Here is a 24,577-nt window from a genome sequence, read left to right on the forward strand (position 1 = left end):
AGAGGGAATATTCTTCAACTCCTAGATGCTATACCAGCACTAAAAGGCATCAGCTCAATGGACCTTCTCTCTATAGAATTTATAAAGTCGGATAAAGCACAAGGCAGGGAATCCACCAAAGCGACCTGGAGGTTCACTGATCTTGCAAATAAAATTCAAGAAGAACAGGAAACCTTCAAAGTGTGGAGGATACAATCTTCTGTTTATCATAACATAGGATATCCACTCCCCTTGCTCGACAAAACACGGGAAGGTATGCCCCATCACAGCATCAAAACAGCATCAGTGCTCAAGGGAGCACTTGGACTGTCACCTCAGAGCAAACGGGCATCGAATCCACAATGGAATACCTCACTTAACAATTCCACCAACCCTGACCACCTTCGTATTACAAGAACCGTCAATACACTAAGCCATCGGCAATGACACAGTTACCCCACAAGGAACAGACAAAATCCTGATGAACCACCTCTGATGCTATGCTCATGGAACATTAATGGGCTGACTAATAAGGCTGTAGAGGCTGAGCTTTTGGTGTACTTGAAATCTTTTGATATTCTCTTCCTACAGGAAACATTGCTAGAGGAACTTCTGCAACTAGAGGAATGTATTTGCTTTCACACTCCGGCTCATAGTAAATGTAAATATGGTTGTCTATCTGGCGGCCTAGCCACATACATTAAAATTTCAAAAATCCATAGTGCACAGGAATTGCCATCTCCCCTTCAAGCCGTGAACTCCACAAAGGTTCAACTCAACCTTAAAGGGAAAAAGGAGGAGGTGCTGCTGTTTAACATATATTTAAACCCGAAACAGAAAAAACTTAAATAAAAAACCTTACTCGAACATCTGCTTCAACAAATGGGGTCATACACCACATCAAACCTCATTCTGTCTGGCAAATTCAATCAACATCTAGGCACCATTTTAAATTAAGATACTCAGGTCCAGTCTTTTCTCTGGAATATTCCAACACAAACCTACAGTGATCAAAATAGATCCTCCAAGTGTAATTTAGAGCTGCTAGACGACCTTGAGCACATTGGCCTAAGGGTGCTAAATGGAAGATTTCTCGACTCTCCGCCTGCCTCTTCTGTAGTCCGATACCTTCTTTTTAATGACACCACGGCCAAAGGGAAGGCCACAGGTGCACAGAGGATCACTTTGAAACTACTTAAAAAATCTGTGACTAAACTATCGAGAGCACTGAGGCTAAGGCCAGAGGAACATGGCCCGCTACAACAGCTCCGAAACAGCAAAGCTGAGCTCAGGAAATTCAGATGGGACATGAACAGACAAAATGAAAATGAATTCTGGGCCAAACAATACCACAATTCTAAAGGAAATAACAGTGCCCAATTCTGGCTAACGATAAATAAAATCTTAAAAGCAGCACACGGTGACTTGACCTTGCACATCACAGAAAATACTTGGACACTGTACTTAGATTCTCACTTTCACCAACAGAAATCTGTAGTTTCGGCCTCCAAGGACAACCAACCAGCATCTTTAACCCAATCCGTGATGACTGCCGCGGCAGAGGCAAAAGAGCTTGATGCCGCAAAGGTCAGGTAACAAATCTCCAAAAGGAGGAGAGAAGGAGCACCCGGCCCAAACGGGATTCCACCTGCTTTTTTTAAACAAGATCCAGAATTCTGGTCAGAAATCTTTGCTCTTCTCTTTAACTCTGTCAGACAGTTTGGTTACCCTCCTGCATCATAGAAGGGCTCCATTATTACACCAATTTTTAAAGTGGGAGACAAAACCCAACCAAAGAACTATCGCCTGATCGCACTGTTAGACGTTGAGGCAAAATATTTTGTAGTAATTTTACTATCAGAGCTGCAAGAATGAGCATCAGAGCACAACATAATTCCCCCTGTCAGACCGGTTTCTCCAGGGAGAGCGGCACCACAACAAACCTTTTAGCGATGTCATTACTTATCGAAAAGGCAAAATTAATCAAACAAACTTTGCATTTCTGCTTTGTAGATTTCAAGGTGGCCTTTTGTGCTTGCACCAACTCTCTTTAACCTTAATACAGCAGATATGACATCGGTACTAAATCACTGCAATGAGCATGCCCCTTGATTAGCGGGAAAGCTACTTCCAGTATGTCATATGCGGACTGGAACAGCTATTTAACGCACTGCTTGACTACGTGGCTGCAAACTGTCTGGAAGTCAACATCAATAAAACCAACACCCTGACAATTAACTGGAAAAAACGATCTCATGCCTGGTTCTTGGGTAAAACTCCGATTGTGAATACATCTATGTGTTAAAATTGACAAGGGTAGCTAATTTGTGAAACAGCTTGAGGCCATAAATATTAAAGGGATGATGATTGCCACAACGCTAAGACAACTTAAAACAAGATTGACTGGACCAACTTTTTCACCGCTGCTACGTGTTGCGCAAGAAAAAATTCCACCGTCTTATAACCTATGGCAGCAAAGTGCTGAGAGGCAGGGACGCCTCATTGCTGGATACCGGAGGTACATTGTTACAACGCGTGTTGTAACAATGCATGCCTTTACCACGCAAGTCTTACAACGCAAGTCGTTACAACGACTTGCGTTGGAGGGCGTGGATTTAGGAATCTTATAATTTTATATTCCAACACCAGTCCCCGTAACAGTAGGGAAGGTGTTGGAATATAAAATTGCAAGATTCCTTATCCCACACCGCCATCCAGCGCAAGTCGTAGTAACCACTTGCGTTGTAATAGCTGCGGGGTAAAGGCACTGCGGTGTAAAAACCGCGTCGTAAACGATGTTCCCACCTCGACAAAGGCATACAGAGTTAGGCTGAAACTTCCATCATATACCCTGCCTGCACAAATCCGTCTCGATTTTGGACTAACAAAGCAACTCCTCGGAAGGCAAGGCTCGTACATTAAGTGCTGGCATAAAATCAATAATTCTCCCAGGAACACACTGAACCCCCGGCTCTGGCAGGAACTGAGGAATGCATCTATCTCACCGGCCAAAGCCTATTTGAAGGAATCACTGGCCATCACAGGTTTAGCTGAACTATGGGCAGTCTCAAGAACGCACTCGCACTTTAAGGTTATTGTAAGTAAGGTTATCAAGAAACTTTCCTTTATAGAGGATAAAGCCACCTTATCAAATAGGAGCCATGCAACCTCCTGAAGATAAACCCCGAAAAAACCGAGGTGCTAATAGTTTCATCTACCTGTTCCCCCTGGAGTGACCTGTATTGGCCCCAGGAACTAGGCCCCACTCCTAAGCCAGCTGACTCGGTCAAAAGCCTCGGCATTAAGATAGATAGTGCCCTCTCAATGGTCAGCCAGATCTCTACCGTAGTGGGAACTTGTAACGGTCTCATAAGACAATTGCGCAAACTAGTTCCGCTCCTTTCCCAGTCCATGCTTCGTACTGTAGTTTCTGCCACCATACTGTCGAGGCTGGACTATGGAAATGCGCTTTATTTGGGCTTACCAAAGGTATTAACTAACAGACTGCAGGTGGTCTTGAATGACGCGGCAAGACTCATTTTTAAACTCCCAAGGAAATCACATGCCTCCCCGCTGCTGCAGAGCCTTCACTGGCTGCCAGTGACACAAAGGTCGGTTTTTAAAAGTCTGTGCATAGCCCACAAGTCCATCTATGGGCAAGCCCCTGCTTACATCAAAGAAAGGTTAGAGATCTATCGGCCTGAAAGAAGTCTAAGGTCCTCTGAGGCTCAATTGCTCGTGTGCCCCCGGTTCAGACTGGCTACAAAAGGTGGAAGATCTTTCTCGGTCTTGCTGCCTAGGATCTGGAATGATCTGCCTGAGGCTCTCCGCAAAGACGGAAACCTGCTCCGCTTTAGGAAAGCCCTAAAGACTATCTTATTCAGAGCAGCATTGAGCCCAGTTTAGCTTCTACTCGTTCTCCTGTTGCTGACTAGGTTGTTATGTTTTTCGGTCAAAAGCGCCCTGAGACCTGCAGGTGATTTGGCGCTATATAAACTGACATTAACAATAACAATAACAATAACAATGCATGGATGACTCTGAGCAGTTACAAACTATTTGGGCAACTGGCGTACTTCGACCTGGGGTACTCCAGTAAGTCAAAAGAATACTTTTTAAAATACAGGTTAAGAATCCTTTCTTTTATTCCACACCTTCCACTGTGGCTGCGAGAGAACTGCTGGAAATCATGCAGGCTATGTGGAGATGGAAATGAAGACACGTAATATGCTCCTGCATTAATCTAAAAGAGGAAAGGACAGTCTTTCTAAAAAGCCACTTTAATAAACGAGGCATACGGGCCCGGAGACATGCAATGCTTTCTTGCTTCAACCCAAGCGATCCGCAGCTAAATGGGAAGTTAGTCAAGTTCTAGAAATTAGCGGCATCTAACCCGGTGTAATCCTGTGTGAAACTAAGAACAACAAAAACTTAAACCTTTTCGAAATGTAATCTGTGTACAGACTCTGATGGTTTAGAGGAAAATTGCCACACCAGGAATTCTGCCCTACTCGAACATTCCCGCACTTTTTACTTTTTATAATAGATAAGAATTTTATAAGAGCATTGACTGGAAAAGGTAATCAATCTAAAATATTTTATCCGAGTGTATTATTGTAATGGTTTCAATTAATTATAAACAATAAATTATTACTTACTTACCCGCCCTATTGTTTATTCTGTATATTTGCTCACTGAAACACTTCTATACATAAAAACAAAACAAAAACGCTAGTTTGGCATTTTTTAAGGCTGCCAATCACTTTCGGTATTAAAGGAACTAATGTAAGCAACATTAATCCATCAAGTAATGGAGAACTGGTGTGTCAGCTGAATCCTGCAAGTGAAAACGTTTTAGGAATATATTCACCAAGGTATCACATTTTAAAACATTCTCTATTATTTCTCCAAAGCTTGACAAGGTCCTGGATGCTCAAGAGTTGCAGAGTGAAAAAAAAGGAAACAAAATCCATGATGAGCATCTTTTCATTGTCACTCATCAAGGTAAAGCTCTTTGGTTGAGATATTCAATATAAATGTAGTATGCATGGACAAAGTATATAAGAATGTATGCGTACAGCAGGAGAATATGATCAATATTAGTCCTTGATTACAAGTGCTATTGTAAATAATGACCTTTGCACAATCATGTCTGCAGGAGTGGCATAATTTCAAGTGGGTTTAATTCAGGATTCCCCCAAATACATTTCAGTCTGTCAACCCTGGGCAAATTAGAAAAATGTCCTTGAAGATATCAGACATGCTAATTGTGCTAGAAAATCTGTCTATTATGGCCCATTTTTGAGAAATACGTTTATGATAGTTTCTATTTATAGCAAAATTCTAACTCTGGAGTATCTTTTTTTTTCTAGTGTGATGAAGAGCACACTACCCAATTTAGCACTCGTAAATCACCACCTAAGCCAAAAAAGCAGTCATATTATCTAGGACTGTACTAATTCAGATGTTTAACCCTGTAAAGATTATTACTGTTGATCGTGTTTTCTATCCTCCAAACAATACCAACATTTTTTATTTCACAACTGTAGAATACATCAATAATTTGTTGTTTAAATAACAATGACCGCAACACCACCACCCTGCTGGACAACCTCGCCAACCTCGTACTCAAGCAACTGGTGACCACCCCCACCCACTACGCCGGCCACACGTTTGACCCCGTCTTCTCCTCCAGCAAGGACATCTCCTTCAGCCACGCCACCGGACTCCACTGGACAGACCACAGCTGCGTCCACTTCAGCTTCAGAAGGACCACGCTCCACCACCACCCGCAACAGGTTCCCCGCAGAAGATGGAACAAGATCACCATCGACCAGCTCGCCACATCCCTGAGCCAGAACCCTCCCGCCAGCTCAACGAACTCCAACCAAGCCGCCAACAACCTCACAAGGTGGATCAGCAACTGCGCAGACGACTTTGCTCCACTGAAGACCCCCCCATCAGACCCGGCAACAAGAAAGCATCCTGGTTCACCGACGAACTCAAGAGCTCTAAGAAGAACTGCCGAGCCCTCGAGAAAGCCTGGCCCAGAGACTCGACAACAGACAACATGACCACCCTCAAGCACGCCACACGAAAACACCACCAGCTGATCCACATCACCAAGAAAACCGCATTCAAGGAACGACTAGACAACAACGCCCACAACAGCAAGGAACTCTTCAACATCACCAAAGAGCTCTCGAACCCTAGCGCTGGAAACAACGACATCACCCCATCACAAGACCTCTGCGACTCGCTCGCCTCATTCTTCCACAGCAAGATCGCAGATATTCACGACAGTTTCAGCACACAGCCGACAAACCCTACGACCGCACCAACGCCCCCCACCACTACCCTCCGCGCCTGGACCCCGATCAACACCGAAGACACCATCCGCGCGATGAACTCCATCTACTCTGGATCACCACCCGACCCCTGCCCTCACCACGTCTTCAACAAGGCCGACTCCATCATAGCACCCCATCTCCGGGACTTCATCAACGCCTCCTTCGACACCGCCACCTTCCCAGAGAGCTGGAAGCACGCCGAACTCAGTGCCCTACTGAAGAAACCATCAGCGGACCCCACCGACCTCAAAAACTACCGCCCCATCTCGCTCCTTCGTTTTCCTGCCAAAGTCATCGAGAAGACCGTCAACAGACAGCTGGCCGCCTTCCTCGAGACGAATGGATCCCTCGACCACTCGCAGTCCGGTTTCAGAGCCAGCCACAGCACCGAGACCGCCCTCATCGCAGCCACCTACGACATCCGAGCCCTGCTCGACAACGGGGAAACAGCGGCACTCATCCTCCTGGACCTCCCCACAGCGTTCGACAGGGTCTGCCACCACATCCTAGTGCAGCGCCTCAGCAACATCGGAATCCAGGAGAAGGCACTGGAGTGGATCATCTCCTTCCTCGCCGGAAGAACCCAGAGAGTCCGCCTCCCCACGTTCAGATCAGAGGCCACCGAAGTCATCTGCGGCGTACCACAAGGATCATCGCTCAGCCCCATCGCACGCCAACACAACCTCAACATCATCTCCTACGCAGACGACACCCAGCTGATCCTCTCCCTCACCAACGACCCCGCAACCGCCAGAACCAACCTACACGAAGGGATGAAAGACGTAGCCGAGTGGATGATGAACAGCCGCCTGAAACTGAACTCGGATAAGACGGAAGTCCTCACCCAAACCAACGGACCACGCACGCAACATGGGCTTCATCCTGGCCTCCACCCTCTCGATGACCAAACAAGTCAACGCTGTCTCCTCGTCATGCTTCAACATCCTACGCATGCTACGGAAGATCTTCCGGTGGATCCCCGCCGAAACCAGGAAGACGATCACCCAGGCGCTTGTCACCAGCCGACTGGACTACGTTAGCTCCCTCTACGCCGGAACCACAGCCAAACTTCAGAGAAGACTCCAGCGCATTCAGAACGCCTCAGCACGACTCACCCTGGACATCCCCGACACAGCCACATCTCCGGACACCTGAGAGACCTGCACTGGCTCCCATCAGCAAAAGAATCACGTTCCGACTCCTCACCCATGCACACAAAGCTCTCCACAACCAAGGCCCCAGATACCTCAGCGACCGCCTGACCTTCTACACTCCCACCCGCCAGCTCCGATCGACCAGCCACGCCCTCGCCGCTGTTCCCCGCATCCGAAGAGCCACAACGGGAGGAAGATCCTTCTCCTACCTGGTGGCCAAGACATGGAACTCCCTCCCCATCCACCTCCGCCTGACCCAAGACCCCCTCTCCTTCAGGAAGCAACTCAAGACCTGGCTGTTCGAGCAGTTGCGGACCCCCCCGCCCCCAAGCGCCTTGAGACCCTCCGGGTGAGTAGCGCGCTATACAAATGCTTTGATTGATTGAAATAATGACCTGATCCCAGAAATCAACTCCTATTTTGTATGCAGTATTGAAATGCTGCATCTTCTATTTAATGACAAATATTGCATATCTTGTCTGAGGGAATAACTATAAGAAATGGATATAAAATGAAGGTGGTCAGTATTTTAAGTTAATATACGCCATTCTTGAGCCAATGCTTCTTTACAAAAACGAATATTGAACAAGGTTGTTTCATAGACAGTAGAAACTCTATGGAAATATCTAGGTAGGAGATAGTAACTAATGCAAATGGACTGAGAGCAAGCAGAAACAAAGCTGGTAGTGTTGCTATAATGAGTATAAGTATACGTTTGTTTCACATGTTTTATTTTAATCATATGATGCCTCATGGCATGTGAGTAGTCAAAAAGTAGTAAAGAAGCGTTTAATAATTTTCTGTACCATTCCTACCTTTGTGAATCAGTGCCTGTAACTCTTATGTTCACAAGTTGACACTATAAAGATGTGCATTCATTGCAACTACTAAAAATTCCTTTTGGCAGCATTCCATTTAATCAATATTTAGGATAACATGATATAAAAAAATATAGACAAACATTCTGTACCTGCAATGTAAATGAAATAAACAAGAAAAAGAAAGTAGCGAAAGTAGAGGAAAATCAGAAGAGATGAATAACAAAAAACAAGAATAGATTAATATAAAAATACAGCAGAAAAAAAAAGAAAATCTATAGTTTTAAGATAGACTATACAACGGACAAATTACGTGAATCAAAGCAGCATAAGAGAAGAGTGAATACCCACGGGAGCACTCGTGTTACCTCACCCAGGGAAGCCGGGTGCCTAGGTGTCTTTTCGTGTCGGGTTTCGTCGTCGATTCCAATGGAGAGCTGCGAAGAAGTGCTGCAGGCGACCAGAGGAAAAGTATGCGGGTGGATCCAAGGGTGGATTGGAGATGTGAAGAACCTGAAAGCAGAGGAGACAGAGTCCGTGGCACTAGCCAATGACCAGGGCAGCGATAGAAAGATGCCACCAGATGTCAGATGATTTCAGGTGAAAAGGTGAAGTTTGTCTCTTCAGCCAAAAGGTCCAAGAGGCATCGATGATGACCAGGAGCTGGATTCCTGCTGTCCCATAAAGGATCTAGTTGACTGCTGTGTCGGTATCCGGATTGGACCCAACAAGCCTTGGCAAACGCAACCCATGCAGGATGTCAAGATTAGCTTCGGTTTAGACCAGCAAGGTCTGTGGAACTTCTCCTTTGCATGGAAGTGGGAGCAAGCCTGGAGCAAACAGGAAAGCAAGTTAAATCAGAGGTTTGTCTTCTTGGGGGCTCACTAGCCAATGGACTAGGAACCGCAAAGACGCATCAAGTGGAAATGCACAAAGCTGGCCCACGGGACATGCGTGGAGTGTGGGCCTTTGAGCGTCGATGCTAAAGGTGCTCGGGGCTGGGGCTTCAAGCACTCTAATGTACAACTTCAGGATACCTCGGGAATTCAATGCAGGTAGCAAAATGCAAGATGTCCAGGAGTTCTAGTCCCACGTCTCTCGTGTCCGCCATGGGTCTCAGCTTTGCTGGAAGCGAAGGTCGGGTCGGAGATGTCTAAAAGCCTGCGTCCTGTGTCACAGATTCTTCAGGGTCTTGCGGAGCCTTGAAAATGCAGACCGGCAAAGATTCTGTTTGTGCCTGTTTGAACAGGGTGGTCACTCCTTGACCACAAGGGAGATTTCTTCCGTCTTCCAGTCGAAATGGAATGGCGAAGGTCCAGAATATATGTTGCAGAGTTTTGTCCAGGGTAATCTAAAGTTCTAGGGACTGTGGTTCTATACTTATAGTAAGTTTAGGGGTTAGACTAACTCTAAGGTCCCTCCTATGGGTGGACCTGGGGAGGGGGTGGTTACACCCCTTCCCCTTTGTCCAGTTTCGCACCAGAACTGGGGTAACCGGTTTGAACTGGGAAATGCATGGAGCACCTTGCGTGCCCCAGGCAGTGTCTGGAAAGCATTCAATGAATGCAGAACCTCCCTGCCCCAATACACTAAGAGCTTGTCTGGGGAGATGCCAGCACCTCCCTGAACAGGAAACCTATTGTCCAGGCCTCCCCTGCCGGAGTTTCGTCCAGCAGCAGGAGGGACGACTTGTGTCTGTGGCAGCAGCATCCATTTTGTGATGCTGATGCTCTGTTTAACTTTAACCGGGATTGCTGTTCGCCTGCATGATGGATATCGCACACGGAGCTCCGTTTCAATAATTCATTTACGAGTACTCCGATGTTGCTACGAGGTCTTTTCCCTGCTGAACATTGTTCTATTGGCATCATTTGCTGATGCCTTCCATTGATGATTCTACATCTAGTTTATGAGTTTCTAATATACAGAAAACTTTGCTAAGTTGTCGCTTTTCACTCCTGTAGCTTAATGTCCTGATGATGACCATTGAAACAACTTTGGGTTGAACCGCTGTTGATGCTTCCAACATGGCCTAAATTCCAGAGGACACTATTGTTTGATTGTATTCTGTGTTTATGCTGTATATATATTTTCCTGTGCCATTGTTTTTGATTTCTTACATGTTATGTGTTGTTTTCTGTATAGTATGAGTGTAACTGTTTTAGCGCCCTTTGTTTTTCATTAAAATTATTTATATCATGTACATGGTTATTTATGATATCATGTTTATATCAGGCCTTCTACTTATCTTCTTCTTTTTCTTGTGATTTAATTCTGTGGGTACCTAACTGTATAGTGTGTGAGTATAGCTCAAGAGCCATTGTTTGGTTAATAGCTATTATAGCCCCTGGCTCCTGTTCTAGGGTTGCCCCTGTGGTCTGATAACAATAACACCAGTAAAAGGCAGGTGTTGAATCCCTGCTGCTAACGAGCCTTACCCCTGTTTTTGGATCGCATCGCAGATCTGGCTGGTCATTGAGAATGTCGCAAAGTGGGTTAGGCCCACAATCATGGCGGACGCTTGACAGTAAAGCTCCGTCCTGGTCCCGTAGATATCCTACCCAAATTGTGTGGTGGGACCCCCGCTTCTGGCAAAGTGTGGATAATGGGGGAAGATGCTTGCCAACACCCATCTGAGCCACGGCCGGAGCTTGGGGCCGTAGCGGAGCAGAGGACAATTTGCCGGGACGAAGCCTGGTAGAGGCGGGGCTGGACCTGCGGTGGGGCCCGGCCCGATCGAGCGTTTGAGGCCGGGCTGCGCTTGAGGTGCCCTGGGCGTGGACACTGCGACCCTAGTCGGAAGGGAGACAAGGAGGGGAGCTGCGAGAAAACAGACAGCGATGGAGATATCCCCTGGGCGGGGGGCCTGAAATGACGAAACCAGGCCCGCACCAGCTACGTCGCAGAAGCCCGGCGGTGAGCGGTGGCCCACCTTTGTTTAAAGCTGAGATGCTGCGGCGGGCGGAAGGAAGCTAGACCACGCAGTGCCAGGCGGTCGGGTGCAAAGAGGGTGGCAAGCAACGAAGCAGGCCCAGAGGTGCGGGCGCATATGCGACAACGCCCAGAGAGGCACAGTTGTGGTGCAGGATAACCGGGGGCAGACGCCAGAAGGACAATGCGGCCTTTGGGACGGCATGAGCACTCGGGGATAATGCGGCACAGTTTACATTTAGACCAGTCTGGTTGCATTCACCCTACTCCTTTGGCATAGGACACTGTTGGCTCTGGTTTGCTGAGGCCCGGATTGTGTTGGCAGCGACCAAGAAAATGGGCGACAGCTCTGTAGGACCCTGTGACTCTCCTACAGGCTAGAGTCATTGGATGGATACTGAGGCGGAAGAATACCACGGAGTCCGGGGAACCTAGGCAGACCAAATAACGCCCATAATCTAAGAGGCCGTCACCTTGTGTTAACGGTGAAGATGCCCGGGCGAGAGGCTGGCGACCTGAAGCAGCAGAAGACGAGACATGGGAACGCAGTGCCCAACACGAGGGATCCTTCCCCCAAGACCAGTGGTCAGGAAGTTGGAGACACAACGAATAAGGACCTTTCATTACATTTATACCTGGACAAGATCTTGAAGGTGATCTCTGACACTAGAACGGTGCTGCAACAAGATATTGGAGCAGTGTCGGTGGGGTTGGGGCTCCAGCAGGCTGAACAACACAAACTGGCGGACAGAGGTAAAAACACAGAAAACACCTTGTAAGACTTAGTCCCGGAGCATAAGCAGGAGGCGACAAGGCTTGATAAACTCACGTCTAGGGTGATGGAGCTGGAACGGAGGGCAGAAGATGCTGAAGGCAGGAATGTTCGATTTGTGGGGATCCCGGAGGCAGCGGAAGGGGTGGACATGCTGTCGTTTCTTGAAAAGTGGCTAATTGAGGTGATGCCAACAGGTGCACTATCCCGATTTTTTGCCTTGGAGAGGGCCCATAGGGTGCCAGGAAGACTGCCAGCACCGGGCAGACCTCCCAGGCCGGTGGTTGCCAAGCTGCTTCATTACAGCAGTCCACATCCCATGGCCCATAACCTATGGACAATAGTAATGTTTCCATGTATGCATACTTTATCGCTAAATTGCAAGCACAGAGGGCCTCCTTCGTGGCAGTGAAAAAGGCGCTATGCGAGGCAGGACTGCAGTACTCCTTAATGCTTCTGGCGAGGCTCAGAATCGTAGTGGACAATGCCACGCACTTCTGTGCAACACCAGAAGACACATGGACGTGGCTGAAGGCATACGGGAAGGGGGCCCGCTGTCCAGACCTACACAGAGCACAAAAGGTGAGACGCGAGGGGCTAGGACCAGACCACGCCGCCCCAAGAAACCGAAAGCACTGCGTAAGCCAAGGTGTCTCAGACGCAGCGGGAATGGGAAGAGGCTCTGAAAGTGGTGACACAGCTGCTGTCACCTGCAGCCCAAGATTGGGGTGGCGACTCCTCTTCAGACCCAGTGAACCAGTCATCTAACTCGGAAGACCACTCCGGAAGTGATGCTGGTCTGCCGAGACTCGCCCAACGTATTGCTGACGTCGTCGCTTGATGGATTCAGCACATGGACACTAAAAAGGGACTGCAACAAGGAGCTGCGTTGGGGGACCCCCTATGCGATTGATGGGACCTGATGGGCATTCCACCATGTAACAAACTTTTACTTTCCTTCCACCCCCCACAAGAGTGCACTGCCACCGGAACTGAAGGCGGAGTACTGATCGACATGAAGTTCTCTTACAGGTTTGGGCAGCTGACCGTTGTCAGACCGCTCCTAGGTTTTGCAGTTTTACTGTTGGAGTTTGATGTTTTATTCCACGGGGTTGGCAATGGTCTTTGGGTGGGGGTGGGGAGAGGGGTGTCACTGCTGAAGGATGGATGGTGTCTCTAGCTTCACGGAGTAATTTAAACTCCTAACTTGGAACGTTTGGGAAATGGGCTCTCCATCCAAGCACTACAGCATCCTCAACCGCGTACGACATAGGGGAGCCCACATAGTGATGATGCAGGAGACCCATCTCAAGGAGATGGAGTTGGCCAGGCTACAACGCAGATGGAGGGGGCAGTTATTTGAGACAATCTATTCGGCCTTTGCACGGGGGGCGCTTGTGTGGGTTAGACTTGCGGTTCCCTTCCGGGTGTCCTGGAACATAATCGATACAGAACGGAGAGTTTTAGTGGTTCAGGGTAAATTGAAGGGCAAGGAGGTAACATTGTGGACTGTTTATGTTCCAAATCGTGATCAGCTTTCCTTTTTAGAGCAGTTCTCTGGGCAACTCTCTGGGTTTGTAGTAGAGGACTTGATTCTGGGAGGTGATTTTAATTGTGTATGTGACTTGGGATGGGACAGATCTACTCTGCCTTTGAGGGGAACGGTAGCCTCCACAATGGCCAAGTGATTAAGGAGCTGGATTGCTGGGTGGGAACTGATGGATGTCTGGAGAGTGCAGAATATGCAGAAAAGAGATTATTCCTACTACTCCCCCCTCTATGACCTGCACACTAGGCTGGACATGTTCAATAGAATAGCACCGATGTTAACCAATGCTGAATATCTGGGGAGATCCATATACTCCCACAGCCCCCTGCTCTTGTGATTTGCCCCTACTCCTGAGAGGGCACCCATTCTGTTGTGGCGCCTAGATCCCACTCTCCTAGAAGACAATAGCTTTAGAGCTTATTTCAAGAACAACCAGGGGATTGCTTGCTCCCTCATAGTGGAATGGGATGCATTTAAAGTGATGATCCGGGGAAAATGTCTGGAGCAGGTGGTGGGAGCCAGAAGGGAGATCACCTGGGAATTTCAGCCCTGGAAGCCCAGATCCTGACACTGGACAGAGAAATCGAGGGAGGGGCTGACGTTCAGGGCAGACTCACAGAAGTGAAGAGTATCTTTAACTCCACATGGGATAGGCTAGGAACATTAGACTGCTGGACATACCGGGAGTGGACGTATGTGGGGGGAGGCTATTGACCTGGCTGATTAGCCCAGAGAGCAGGGGAGCTCCAATTACGAGTGTGCTTGAAGCAGGGGATGCGTGCATTGCTCCCCGAGGGGTATTAACGACTTGTTCCGGGACTACTATGAGCACTTATACGGGTAACCGGGAGACATACCAGAAGATAGATAGATGGACTGTCTGGAGGGGTTGAGTCTGCAGGGACTAGAACAAGATGACCGGGATTCTCTGGCACTCCCGGTGAGGGCCGCGGAAATCAGAACAGCTATTAAAGAAATGGCGCGGTGGAAAACGCCAGGGCCAGATGGCCTACCGGCTGAATTCTACCTCGCCTTTGTGAACTTATTGGCCCCAAGAATGGAACAGATGTATGCAGTGGCACTAGGGGAAAAACAATGACCCCCATCTGTGAGGGAGGCTCTAGTGATCCCTCTACCAAAAACGAAGAAGGAGTTGGCCGTGGTGACGGAATTCTGCCCATTGTCTATGCTAAACCTTGATTTTCAGGTTTTGAGCAAAGCCCTGGCATCTGGACTGTTGCCGCAGATGCAGAGATTGGTCCACACTGACCAGAGTGGCTTTATTCCCTCACGCTCCACCTCTAATAATTTGTGGATATTATATAATGTTATGTTCCACAGAAACCTGATGGGGTACCCCGAAGCCGTAGTAATAGCAGTGGATCTGGAAAAGGCCTTTGACTCCTTTAGATGGGATTTTTTAATGGCAGTAATGGGGAAGATGGGACTGGGAGACGGCTGGCTGGAGTTGGTCCGCCTCTTATATGAGAGTCCCAGAGCGAGAGTACGTACGGGTAGCACAGTGTCTGCACCTTATCCAGTTAACAGAGGGATATGCCAGCGATGCCCCCTATGTCTGTTGCTTTTTGCCTTGTCGATGGAACCCCTAGTGGAACGGCTCCAGCAGGAGGGTGAACACCTGGGCCTGACTGTGGACGGGACTGACTATATATTTTTGCTATATGCGGATGTCATACTTGTCTACCTATGCAGTGGATCAAATGGGATTCCAATAGTGATGCACGTCATAGCAGAGTTCGCTGAGATCTCAGGACTGTGAGTCAACGGGGGAAAACCATGTGTGTTCCCATTAAGCCCTGCACTTGACTAGCCGCTGAACTTCCCACCAGATGTGGAATGGGCTCCAAGCTCTTTGAGATACCTGGGTGTACGGGTTTATCACCGTCAGGTAGTCATGTTCGAGGGGAACCTCGGAGGCACCTGAGAGCACTACGGGCAAATGTCTCCTTCTGGCGTTCGCTCAAGTTGCCGGTGATGGCCAGAGTGCGTTGTCTGAGATGGTGATGTTGCCCAGACTTTTGTAGTTTTTTTGTACACCTGCCGGTGGTGATCCTGTGAAGTTGGTTTAAGACTCTGGACACATTATTGGGGGACTTGATTTGGGATGGGGGACGTCATAGAGTATCTCTACAGACACTGCGACTGCCGCTTGCCGGTGGCGTGCTGAGCGCCCCTGATTTTGAAGCCTACTACCTAGCAGCACAGCTTCAGTGGATGGCCAGATGGCTCACTGGAGGAGGACTGGAAACTTTGTCTGTTCCAGCTAGTGTGGTATTAGGGGCTTTGATACCCAGCATGCTAAACCCTTGCCAGAAGATCAAACACATGGGGATACTACTTGCAGTGGCGGTAACGTGTTGGGATAGATGCCGGGCGAGAACTAGCAATGTACTGCTTTACACGCCAAGTTTACCACTTAAAGGACTACCACAGGCTGGAATGGGCCCCTGTCTCACGCTGCAGCAGTTACAGGGTTGGGAGGAGGCAGGCGTGTTCTCAATCAGGGATTGCTATCGGGATGGCAAACTGCTGCCCTTAACTGAGTTTCTAGACTACCATGACTTACAACCAGGACAGTTTCTGAATTACCATAAGATACGGGGGGGAGCTGTGGGGAATTGCCACAAATGAACCCCCCACACATGCAGCCCTCCACGCGATGGTGACTTTGGGCATGGCGGGACATCTGTTAAAATGGCTATATCTGGCCTTAACTGAAATGACCCATTGACCATTGCCCCGACTGCAAGAAAGATGGGATGGCATGCTGACTAGGCAACTAAATGAGAGGGAGTGGAAGAAGGTTCTGGGAAGCCCACAAAAAGCATCTAGGAATCCAGCCTTTAAATTCATACAATTAAATGTGCTCCATAGAGCCTACCTTACCCCTCATAGACTGAACGTGGTGTACGGTACAGCAGTTCACGCCTGTGCAAGGTGCTCCAAACTAGACGTGGATTTCGACTACATGATGTGGGCTTGTCCGGGACTCGAAACATACTGGACCAAAACTGTAGAGATGGTAAATGCAGTTTTGGCCCGGACACTGGCATGCACACCTGAGATGTGCCTGTTGGGTCTCTTCCCGAGACCCAAACCTAAAAGACTGGGTCATAGGTTTATAGACCTGGCTTTCCTCCTTGCTAAACGGAAAATTGCGCTCAGATGGAAGGCAACGATGAACCCCTTAATCGTGGACTAGGAACAGGATGTGCCTGCTGGGCCAGGGCAGAGGAAAAAGCTTTGATCCAGGAGGATAGGGTCACAAAATGACATAAACCCCCGGCGAAACCGTGGGCAAATATATTGAGTGTCTGGCACACACGTGATACACCTAACCGAGGCTTGAAGCGGAGTTCATTGGAATTGGGGGGGAATGAAGAGACACGTGCCCACTCAACCGCATAACAGTTACTGTAGAGCCGTCGCGAATCTGGGAGACCCCTTGAGGATGGTAGGTTTAGACCGCTGATGCCACCACCCCTGGAGGATGTAGTCTTTAAAAAAAAAAAAGAGAATGTCGCAAAGAGGTGTTTTCGTGTGTTTTTGCACAGGAACGCCTACTCTGCATATCATTAGCGTTAGTTGTCACTCTCATCCGTGGCAATGTTTTTTGCGGCAGCTATCGCTGGAAAACTGGCGATATCTGCAGTTTGCACCAGCTTGAGAATAGGGCGATAAATCTATTGCCACTTTTGCAGCGCTAAAGTGCCGATAAATTGGCGATAAGTCTTTGAAAAGTGTCATAAGGTAGACCCCATAGTCAAGCTACAGGAACACAACACGCTACAAGAGGCCTTATCTGCAACCTTCCAGCTGACCAGTTTTAACTGGACCGACCCTAAACTCTTGTGCTGGCCTCTGCTGGAGTGTCATAGTCATAGAGTTTTATTAAGTTTACATATCACCTGGAGGGGTCTCAAAGCACTGTATCGAATACTGGTGAATGCAAAGATAAAACAGCTGAAAAAAAGGGGGCGGGTGGATGGTCAGAATAGACAGGTTTTAAGCTTTTTTCATAACTGTTTATGATCTGAGATTCAGTGAAGCTGCAATTGGAGTTTGTTCCAAAAGCGGGGGCTAGATGGGAAAATGATCAGCCACTGTGCCTGGCGGTACGCATCGTGAGTGGAGGGAGAAGATGTTTAGTTCCACACCAGATGTTCCTGTGGGGGAGATACCAGCTTTGTTTTTGGGCCAGGTAGCATAGCCCATTTCCATTCAAGGACTTCTGTACCAGGCAGCTAATCTTAAAAAGGATCTGTTTCCTGATTGGGAACCAGTGGAGAGTTTTCAGACTTGGCGCCGACGGAGACCAAGGTGGAAGGTTTCATACTAGCCTGGCAACTGTGTTCTGCAAAACCTGGAGTCTGGTGACAAGCTCTTCATTATTTGAGGCCATCAGAGCATTGCCATAGTCAAGACAACTGATGATTAAGCCTTGCACAAGAGGTTTTCTTGACTCTAATGGAATCCATTGGAAGATCTTACATAGGCTCCTCATCAGACCATAACAGGTGCTCACTATTTGGCTTACCTGGTCTTTCATGGATAGTATGTCGTACATTTTTACTCCAAGGTTGCATACCATGGGTTTAGGAGAAGGACCAGGGCCAAGGTTTTGGGGCCACTAGTCGCTAGACCAGTGTTGATGAGCCTTGCCAAATAATATGATCTTGGTCTTCCTGGCATTGAGCTGCAGATAGTTAGTTTGCATCAAGAGGTTAATATGATTGATACAGTTTGTTAGTCTAATTCTGGTATCAGTTGGGTTGGGACAAAGGGTGATTAGTAGCTGGGTGTCATCTGCGTATGACAATACGTCAAACCCATATAATCTGATCACCTTGGACAGGGGTGCCACAGAAAGATTGAAAAGCATGGGACTAAGTATTGATCCCTGGGGACTCCCTTGTCTACCATCCGGCTACGAGAATCCAGGGTGCCCAGTTGTACAATGGTTGCTCAGTCTTTTAAGTAGCTTCTGAGCCTGCTTGGGCTGTTCCTCTGATACCCATCTCCCACAGTTGTTGTTCTAAAATACTGGGGGTGATGGTGTCGAAGGCGGCTGACAAGTCTAACAGGACAAGTAAGGGTGATTGTCCAAGGTCCTGGGCAATTCTTATATTGTCAGCTACCTCAACCAGAGATGTTTCAGTGCTGTAGCCAGCCCTAAAGCCTGACTGAAAAGGGTCCACCAGCGCATGGCTTTCCAAATAGGTTGTTAGCTGTTTGTTGACAAGAGAGTTAAGTACCTGTCCAAAAAAGGGAAGTAGGGAGATGGGCCAATAATTGCTGGGCTCATTGGGATTGGCTGACGGTTTTTTAAGATTGGCTTGGCCCTGGTTTCTTTCCAATTAATAGGGACCGTTGCTTGAGTTAAGGACATGCTAAAAATGTCAGTAAGACTTTTGAGGAGCGCTGGGGCCAGCATTGACAGAGTATGGAGCGAAACAGGGTCGAAGGGAGAACTGGACTTAATTTTGAGGAGTGCAGTGCTAACTTCTTCTTGAGTAAGTTCAACAAACTCTTCTAGATGTGCTGTGGGGTGTGTGTGGGTGATGTCTGGCCCAGAATGTTGTTGTTCAACACTCTGATTGAGGAAGGTGTTATGGATACTATCAATCTTTTCCTCAAAAAGGTAGATAGTGTTTCTACCCATTCTTGTGTGGATGGGCTGTTGGGTTGGCAGGAAGAGGGATTAGTGAATTATTTTAAAATCCTGTAAAGTTCCTTGTGTGAATTAACAGCCTCGGCAATTCTATTGATAATATAGTTTTTCTGGGCTAATTTGATCTTTCCTAGATAGCGTTTGTGAATACGTTTATAAGCCTGTCTATCCTCTGTGCTCTTTGATACTCTCCATTTACGTTCAGCTTTCCTGCTAGCTAGTTTATCGGATTTTAAAGATTCTGTGTACCAGGGTGATGCTTTGAATTTGTGTTTGACCATTGAGTGAGTCTTGACTCTGAAGTGCTGTGTACTCTTCCTAACTTTTCTTGAGACCTGAGACTTAGCATCGTATTGGCTTTAAAGACCTCCAGAGTACTGGGACCATCCTGTCAAGCTGATCTGACAAAGGTGTGTTGCTGCTGGACTAAAGATTCAGGTTGCTCATGATTGGAGCTTTCCAACAGCAGCAAATCCAATTCAGTTGGACCTCGCAGAGAAGGTACCCTTCTACATGTAGCCCTCATCAGCTACAACCTGCAGATTTCCCCCGCTGGAAGAATCCAAGCTTCAAAAAAGTGACTGAGTTCAAAGGTGGAAATCCTCACAGGCTGAAGGCATGAAAAGTACCTGGATGGTGAAGAATCTTCTCTGGGCACAAAATTCGAATTTCTCCCACTCTGAGCCCTCACGCCTAAATTCAACAGCTTCACTGAGGCCCTGTACAGCGGATATCCAATGGCATCAAGCCTTCTTTGGCTACAGCCTGCTGCCTGCCCTGCTGAGGATTTTTGACTAATACTTCAGAGGCTAAGTCTGGAGGCAAAACTTCTGAGTGGGTCTTACCTGATTTCTGTATTTAACCCACGCTCCATCGCATTTATACTTTACTTGCGCCTAGACACCAGTTAAGTGGAACCAGATGACAGTGGTTTGCGCTTAACACTTTTTGGAGCTATTTTCATATTCAAAATGTGAAAATTCATAATTCTGTTTTTTCCTTAATGGTCATTTGATTCATTAAAATATTTTTCTAAATTGGTTTTGGATTTTTATTGTGTTCTGTTTCAACTTTATTATTGTTTGGGTACTGGGGGGGCATTTTCCGGCGGGGCAAAGGTGCGGACACTTACCTTGTGGCAGTACGCTCCTGGGGGGCTAACGCTGTAGGTCACCCCGCCGCCGCATTCCAGATCACCGCGGCCGGGGGACTACAGCTCCCAGCGAGCTTTGCGAGGACTTCCTACTTCCCGCCCACATCGCGCCCGGAGGCGCTACTTAGTTGGAGTTGCTCCCTCGGTGGAGCGGGGGGCATTTTCCGGCGGGGCAAAGGTGCGGACACTTACCTTGTGGCAGGACGCTCCTGGGGGGCTAACGCTGTAGGTCACCCCACCGCCGCATTCCAGATCACCGCGGCCGGGGGACTACAGCTCCCAGCGAGCTTTGCGAGGACTTCCTACTTCCCGCCCACATCGCGCCCGGAGGCACTACTTAGTTGGAGTTGCTCCCTCCGCGTCGCGGGACGCGCGCGGGTGACGCCGGGAGAAGCCCGGGACAAGGGCGGGCCCTCTGTGACCCTCAGAGGCACAAGGAGGCCGGGACGGGCCACCCCTCTTGGCTACGAAGAAGGTGGAGGTACTGAGCTATTTTGTTATCATAGCATCTGTGATCCGAAACTGTAATATTGTTGTTGCTGCGACTCCGATTCCCTCACACCATGACCATCTGGGAGGAGCTGAATGCCCTGTGTGGTACGAACTATGCCCAGGACCTATCTACCCCCGGCAAAATGGGTAGAGAATTTGATGAGAAAAACGTCAATGACACTGAGATCCTTTCTAATGCCGGTAAATTGGGTACTACCCCCTCACTAACTCCCTCCAACCATCCTATATCACTCCCGATCGAGACTCTGAACAGAATACCTGACTCAGTTTCACCTCTTCATTTGACCCTACTGGCCCACATCGAGCAACTGTTATCAACTCTACTTTCACCCCTGGTTACAAAAATCAACAATCTAGGAGACAGGCTGACCAGTATTGAAAACACAATATCAAGGAAATATACCCCAACTGAAACAACAGCTACATCCATTAATCATTCTTTTCCCCATAGTAACATTGAAAAGCTCAAGCCTACGACACGCACAAAAGCCCAAACCCTTGTACCCCTCATGTCCATATCAAATAATACCACTCATAACTCTGCACCTGTACCCCATAGAGCCCGCAGGACTGCACTTGAAAGCAGGACGCGGATTAACTTACCTCCAGAAGCCGCCCCTTACGTGGCTGTTCTTTCTGGGGTCCCTGTACTCAGTCAGGGCAAATTTGAAACCAACCGGGACCTGCTCAACAAAGCCATTTCCTGGCTAAAACAAAACAGACCACTTCCACCTGACTTGGATGGCGGCATCTTGAGTGTCAGGAGGGTGGGGTGGCTGGGTACGTCACCCAAAGACATCCCGGGCGACGTGATCTTATTTAAATTCAAGAATACGAACATTGTCCCCTATTTGCGATCTTCCCAGTCCAAAGAGGGAGATGGCCTCATTTGCATCTGGGACTTGTACGATTTCTATCCCGGCCCCCGGCTCCATTCGTCCCTAAGGCAAATGACATGGAATCACCATTTCTGGTGAAACGGGAATTCAAGAATCTTGTGATACTAACCCCCTACCCTTTTCTTGGTTGTACATGTACCCTTTTTCTTTCACCTGAACTGTTAATTTGATCTTAGTCTGTTTTAATAGTTGGTTCGTCTTTACTTTGTAATGATATGTTGAGTCATTTATACATGTATGTATTTTTTCTTCTTGCTGCTTGTATGGTTTTAATCAAAAAACCAAATAAAGCTTACTTTGACTTGGGTACTGCATAAGTACTTGACACATTGCTTTTAAGTTAAGCCTGTCTGCTATTTGCCACAGCTACAAAAGGTTGAGTCCAAATTAATTCAGTGACTTTAAGGGTTCACCCCAAGAAGGACTGTGATTGTTACTTCAAATAGGAATTCACCACCTCACAACTAATACTCCCAAAATCACCACTTCACAACTAATACTCCCAATTTTTCAAAGTCTTCAAATCATCCATTTGGATGTACACCTTGCTCTTGTCTTAAAAAAATTGTGCTATTCCCATTTGAATACAGTTTTTCCACTGGATACCAAATGAGAAATAGCATCTGTTTAATTGACTCTGCACTTCATTAGTCCAACCTCCTATGCTTTCTGCATATCAAACATGCAAGATTAGAGTGTCGATCTTTTTGCTACCTGACTGCCAAAGCCTGGATCCTACTTTCCCTTCTTCGTTCCATCTATCTCTCCCTATTTGACGTACACAATGTAAAACGTATCTTTTCACACAATAGGTCCCTTCTCTTTTATATAACTCTCGAAATCTGTAGAAAACTATCAGTGAACAGCATGAATTGTATGCTGCCTATAATTAAGTACATTTGTTCTCTATTTGGTGGTTCTAAGACCACATTCACATTGATAAAAAAGACGTGTATATTTACAAATCTGTATTCATTCATTTCAGAGTGGACGTTTACACATAGGTGTAGACTTGCATCTCTCCACCCCCTCATACAAGGGAATGGGGCCTCCTACAATAGATTTTTATGAGTGAAATAATACTAGTGATCATTTTAAACGTTTCTGAGTGTTAGACATATATATTAAGGTACCACAAAAGTTACATTTGTGTACTACTAATGAGTGATACTTTTTCTAACATATATTATGTGAGTGGCTGTGAGACTATGTTTATCTGTTTGTCAATGGTTGTGTGAGTAGCTGTTCGGGTGACAAAGGGGGTGTGTGAGTAGCTGTGTGAGTAGCTGTATGGGAGAGTGAATGGCTGTGTGAGTGGCTATGTGGGTCGGTAAGTGGATGTATGAGTGGCTGTCTGGTTATGTGGCTGGCTGTGTGAGTGACTGCGTGTGTAAGTGGCTATATGGGTGAGTTAGTGGCAGTTTGAGTTGATGTTTAGTTAACTGAGCATGTGTGTATAAGTGGCTGTATTGGATAGTGACTGTATGAGTGGTCTTGGGGGGGAATGAGTAGATATGTGAGTGCTTGTATGCTTTTTGGAGAGGCTGTATGGAAGAGTGACTGGATGTGTCCGTGGCTGCATGGGTGAATAAGTGGGAGTGGGAGTAGCTGTGTAGGTGAGTGAGTGCCAGTATGAGTGAGTGCGTGGCTAAGTCAGTAGGTATATGGGTAAGTGAGTGGCAGTGTGAGTGGCTGTGTCTATGAGCAAGTGGGTGTGTGAGTGGCTCTGAGCACTGTGATGACTCCCACTTGTTAGAAGTGGAGTTTTTGCTTTTGCTTGGTGGGAGCTGTCAGCTCTTGCCAAGCAATAGCAAACAGTTATGTCCCAGGGGTGGGCACCCCCAGACATAACAGGAATCGTCCAGGGAGGGTGGCGGTCCTCAGGCCCATACATGGCTCCAGGACGGGGGCTGCATGCCCCACCCCTCTTTTGCTCTGCATGGGCAAACCCCGGAAGATGGTGGTCCCAGGGACTGTTTTTGGCCTGGAAGGGGGACGCATGGCTCAGTTCTTCCTTTAAAAAGAATAACTGCCCTGGGGAGGTGATGGTCCCCAGGGAGCTATTTATTTATTGATTGGCCTGGGGATATGTTGGTCCCTGGGGGGTTCCAGAAGGCCCCCTGTTTATTTTTAACATGAGCACTGGGGAGGTGGTGGTCCCCAGGGCATAACAAGCCCTTGGAGGGGGCCCAATGATAATAATAATAGCCCATATTTGTAAAGCGCGAACATATCACCCCTTAAGGTTTCAAAGTGCTCGGGGGCATCGGGGAGCTTGAGTGAGTTACATGATGCTGAGCTGAGCTACCGCCGGGGATCGAACTGTGAGCCCGCGCTCCGAAGTCAGCCTCTCTGGATGCTGCACCATACCTTTCCCACTTGGTCACTATCAACACAATAAAAAAAGAAACCACGATGCACAATTTTGCCATCAATTCTGTCATTTCAGAGATCATCAGTGATGTTATTTGTGAGGTCATACAACATATCATGAGAGATGCAGTAAACTGGTGAATTTCAGTGTTATTTTTAGTTTAAAACATTTAGTTTTAAGTGACATTTTCACCTAAATATAATGTTACTTTAACATTTGTTTTTTCAGTGAATTTGTAAGGTTTTTATGCACAGTAAGATATTATTGCCATACCTATGAATAAGGTCACGCTAACCCTTGATTTTGTCGGTGAATTTCCATGTTTTTTGTAATGTAAAGTAATAGATTATAACCATACCTTATTATACCAACCAAGTGTATGGATATTGACCT

General features: G+C 47.4%; 1 protein-coding gene across 2 annotated transcripts in view; it reads left to right on the forward strand.

Moving 5' to 3' along the window:
* The window catches only part of TDO2 (tryptophan 2,3-dioxygenase), a 186,914-nt gene that overhangs the window by 32,146 nt on the left and 130,191 nt on the right, over positions 1-24,577 (forward strand). For both annotated transcript variants that reach the window (XM_078676978.1, XM_078676977.1), the window contains exon 3: positions 4,893-4,983. In XM_078676978.1, the coding sequence (XP_078533104.1) occupies positions 4,893-4,983 (91 nt within the window). The remainder of the gene's footprint in view (positions 1-4,892; positions 4,984-24,577) is intronic.

Source organism: Lissotriton helveticus, chromosome 2_1 (assembly GCF_964261635.1).
Source record: "Lissotriton helveticus chromosome 2_1, aLisHel1.1, whole genome shotgun sequence".
NCBI classification, from domain to species: domain Eukaryota; kingdom Metazoa; phylum Chordata; class Amphibia; order Caudata; family Salamandridae; genus Lissotriton; species Lissotriton helveticus.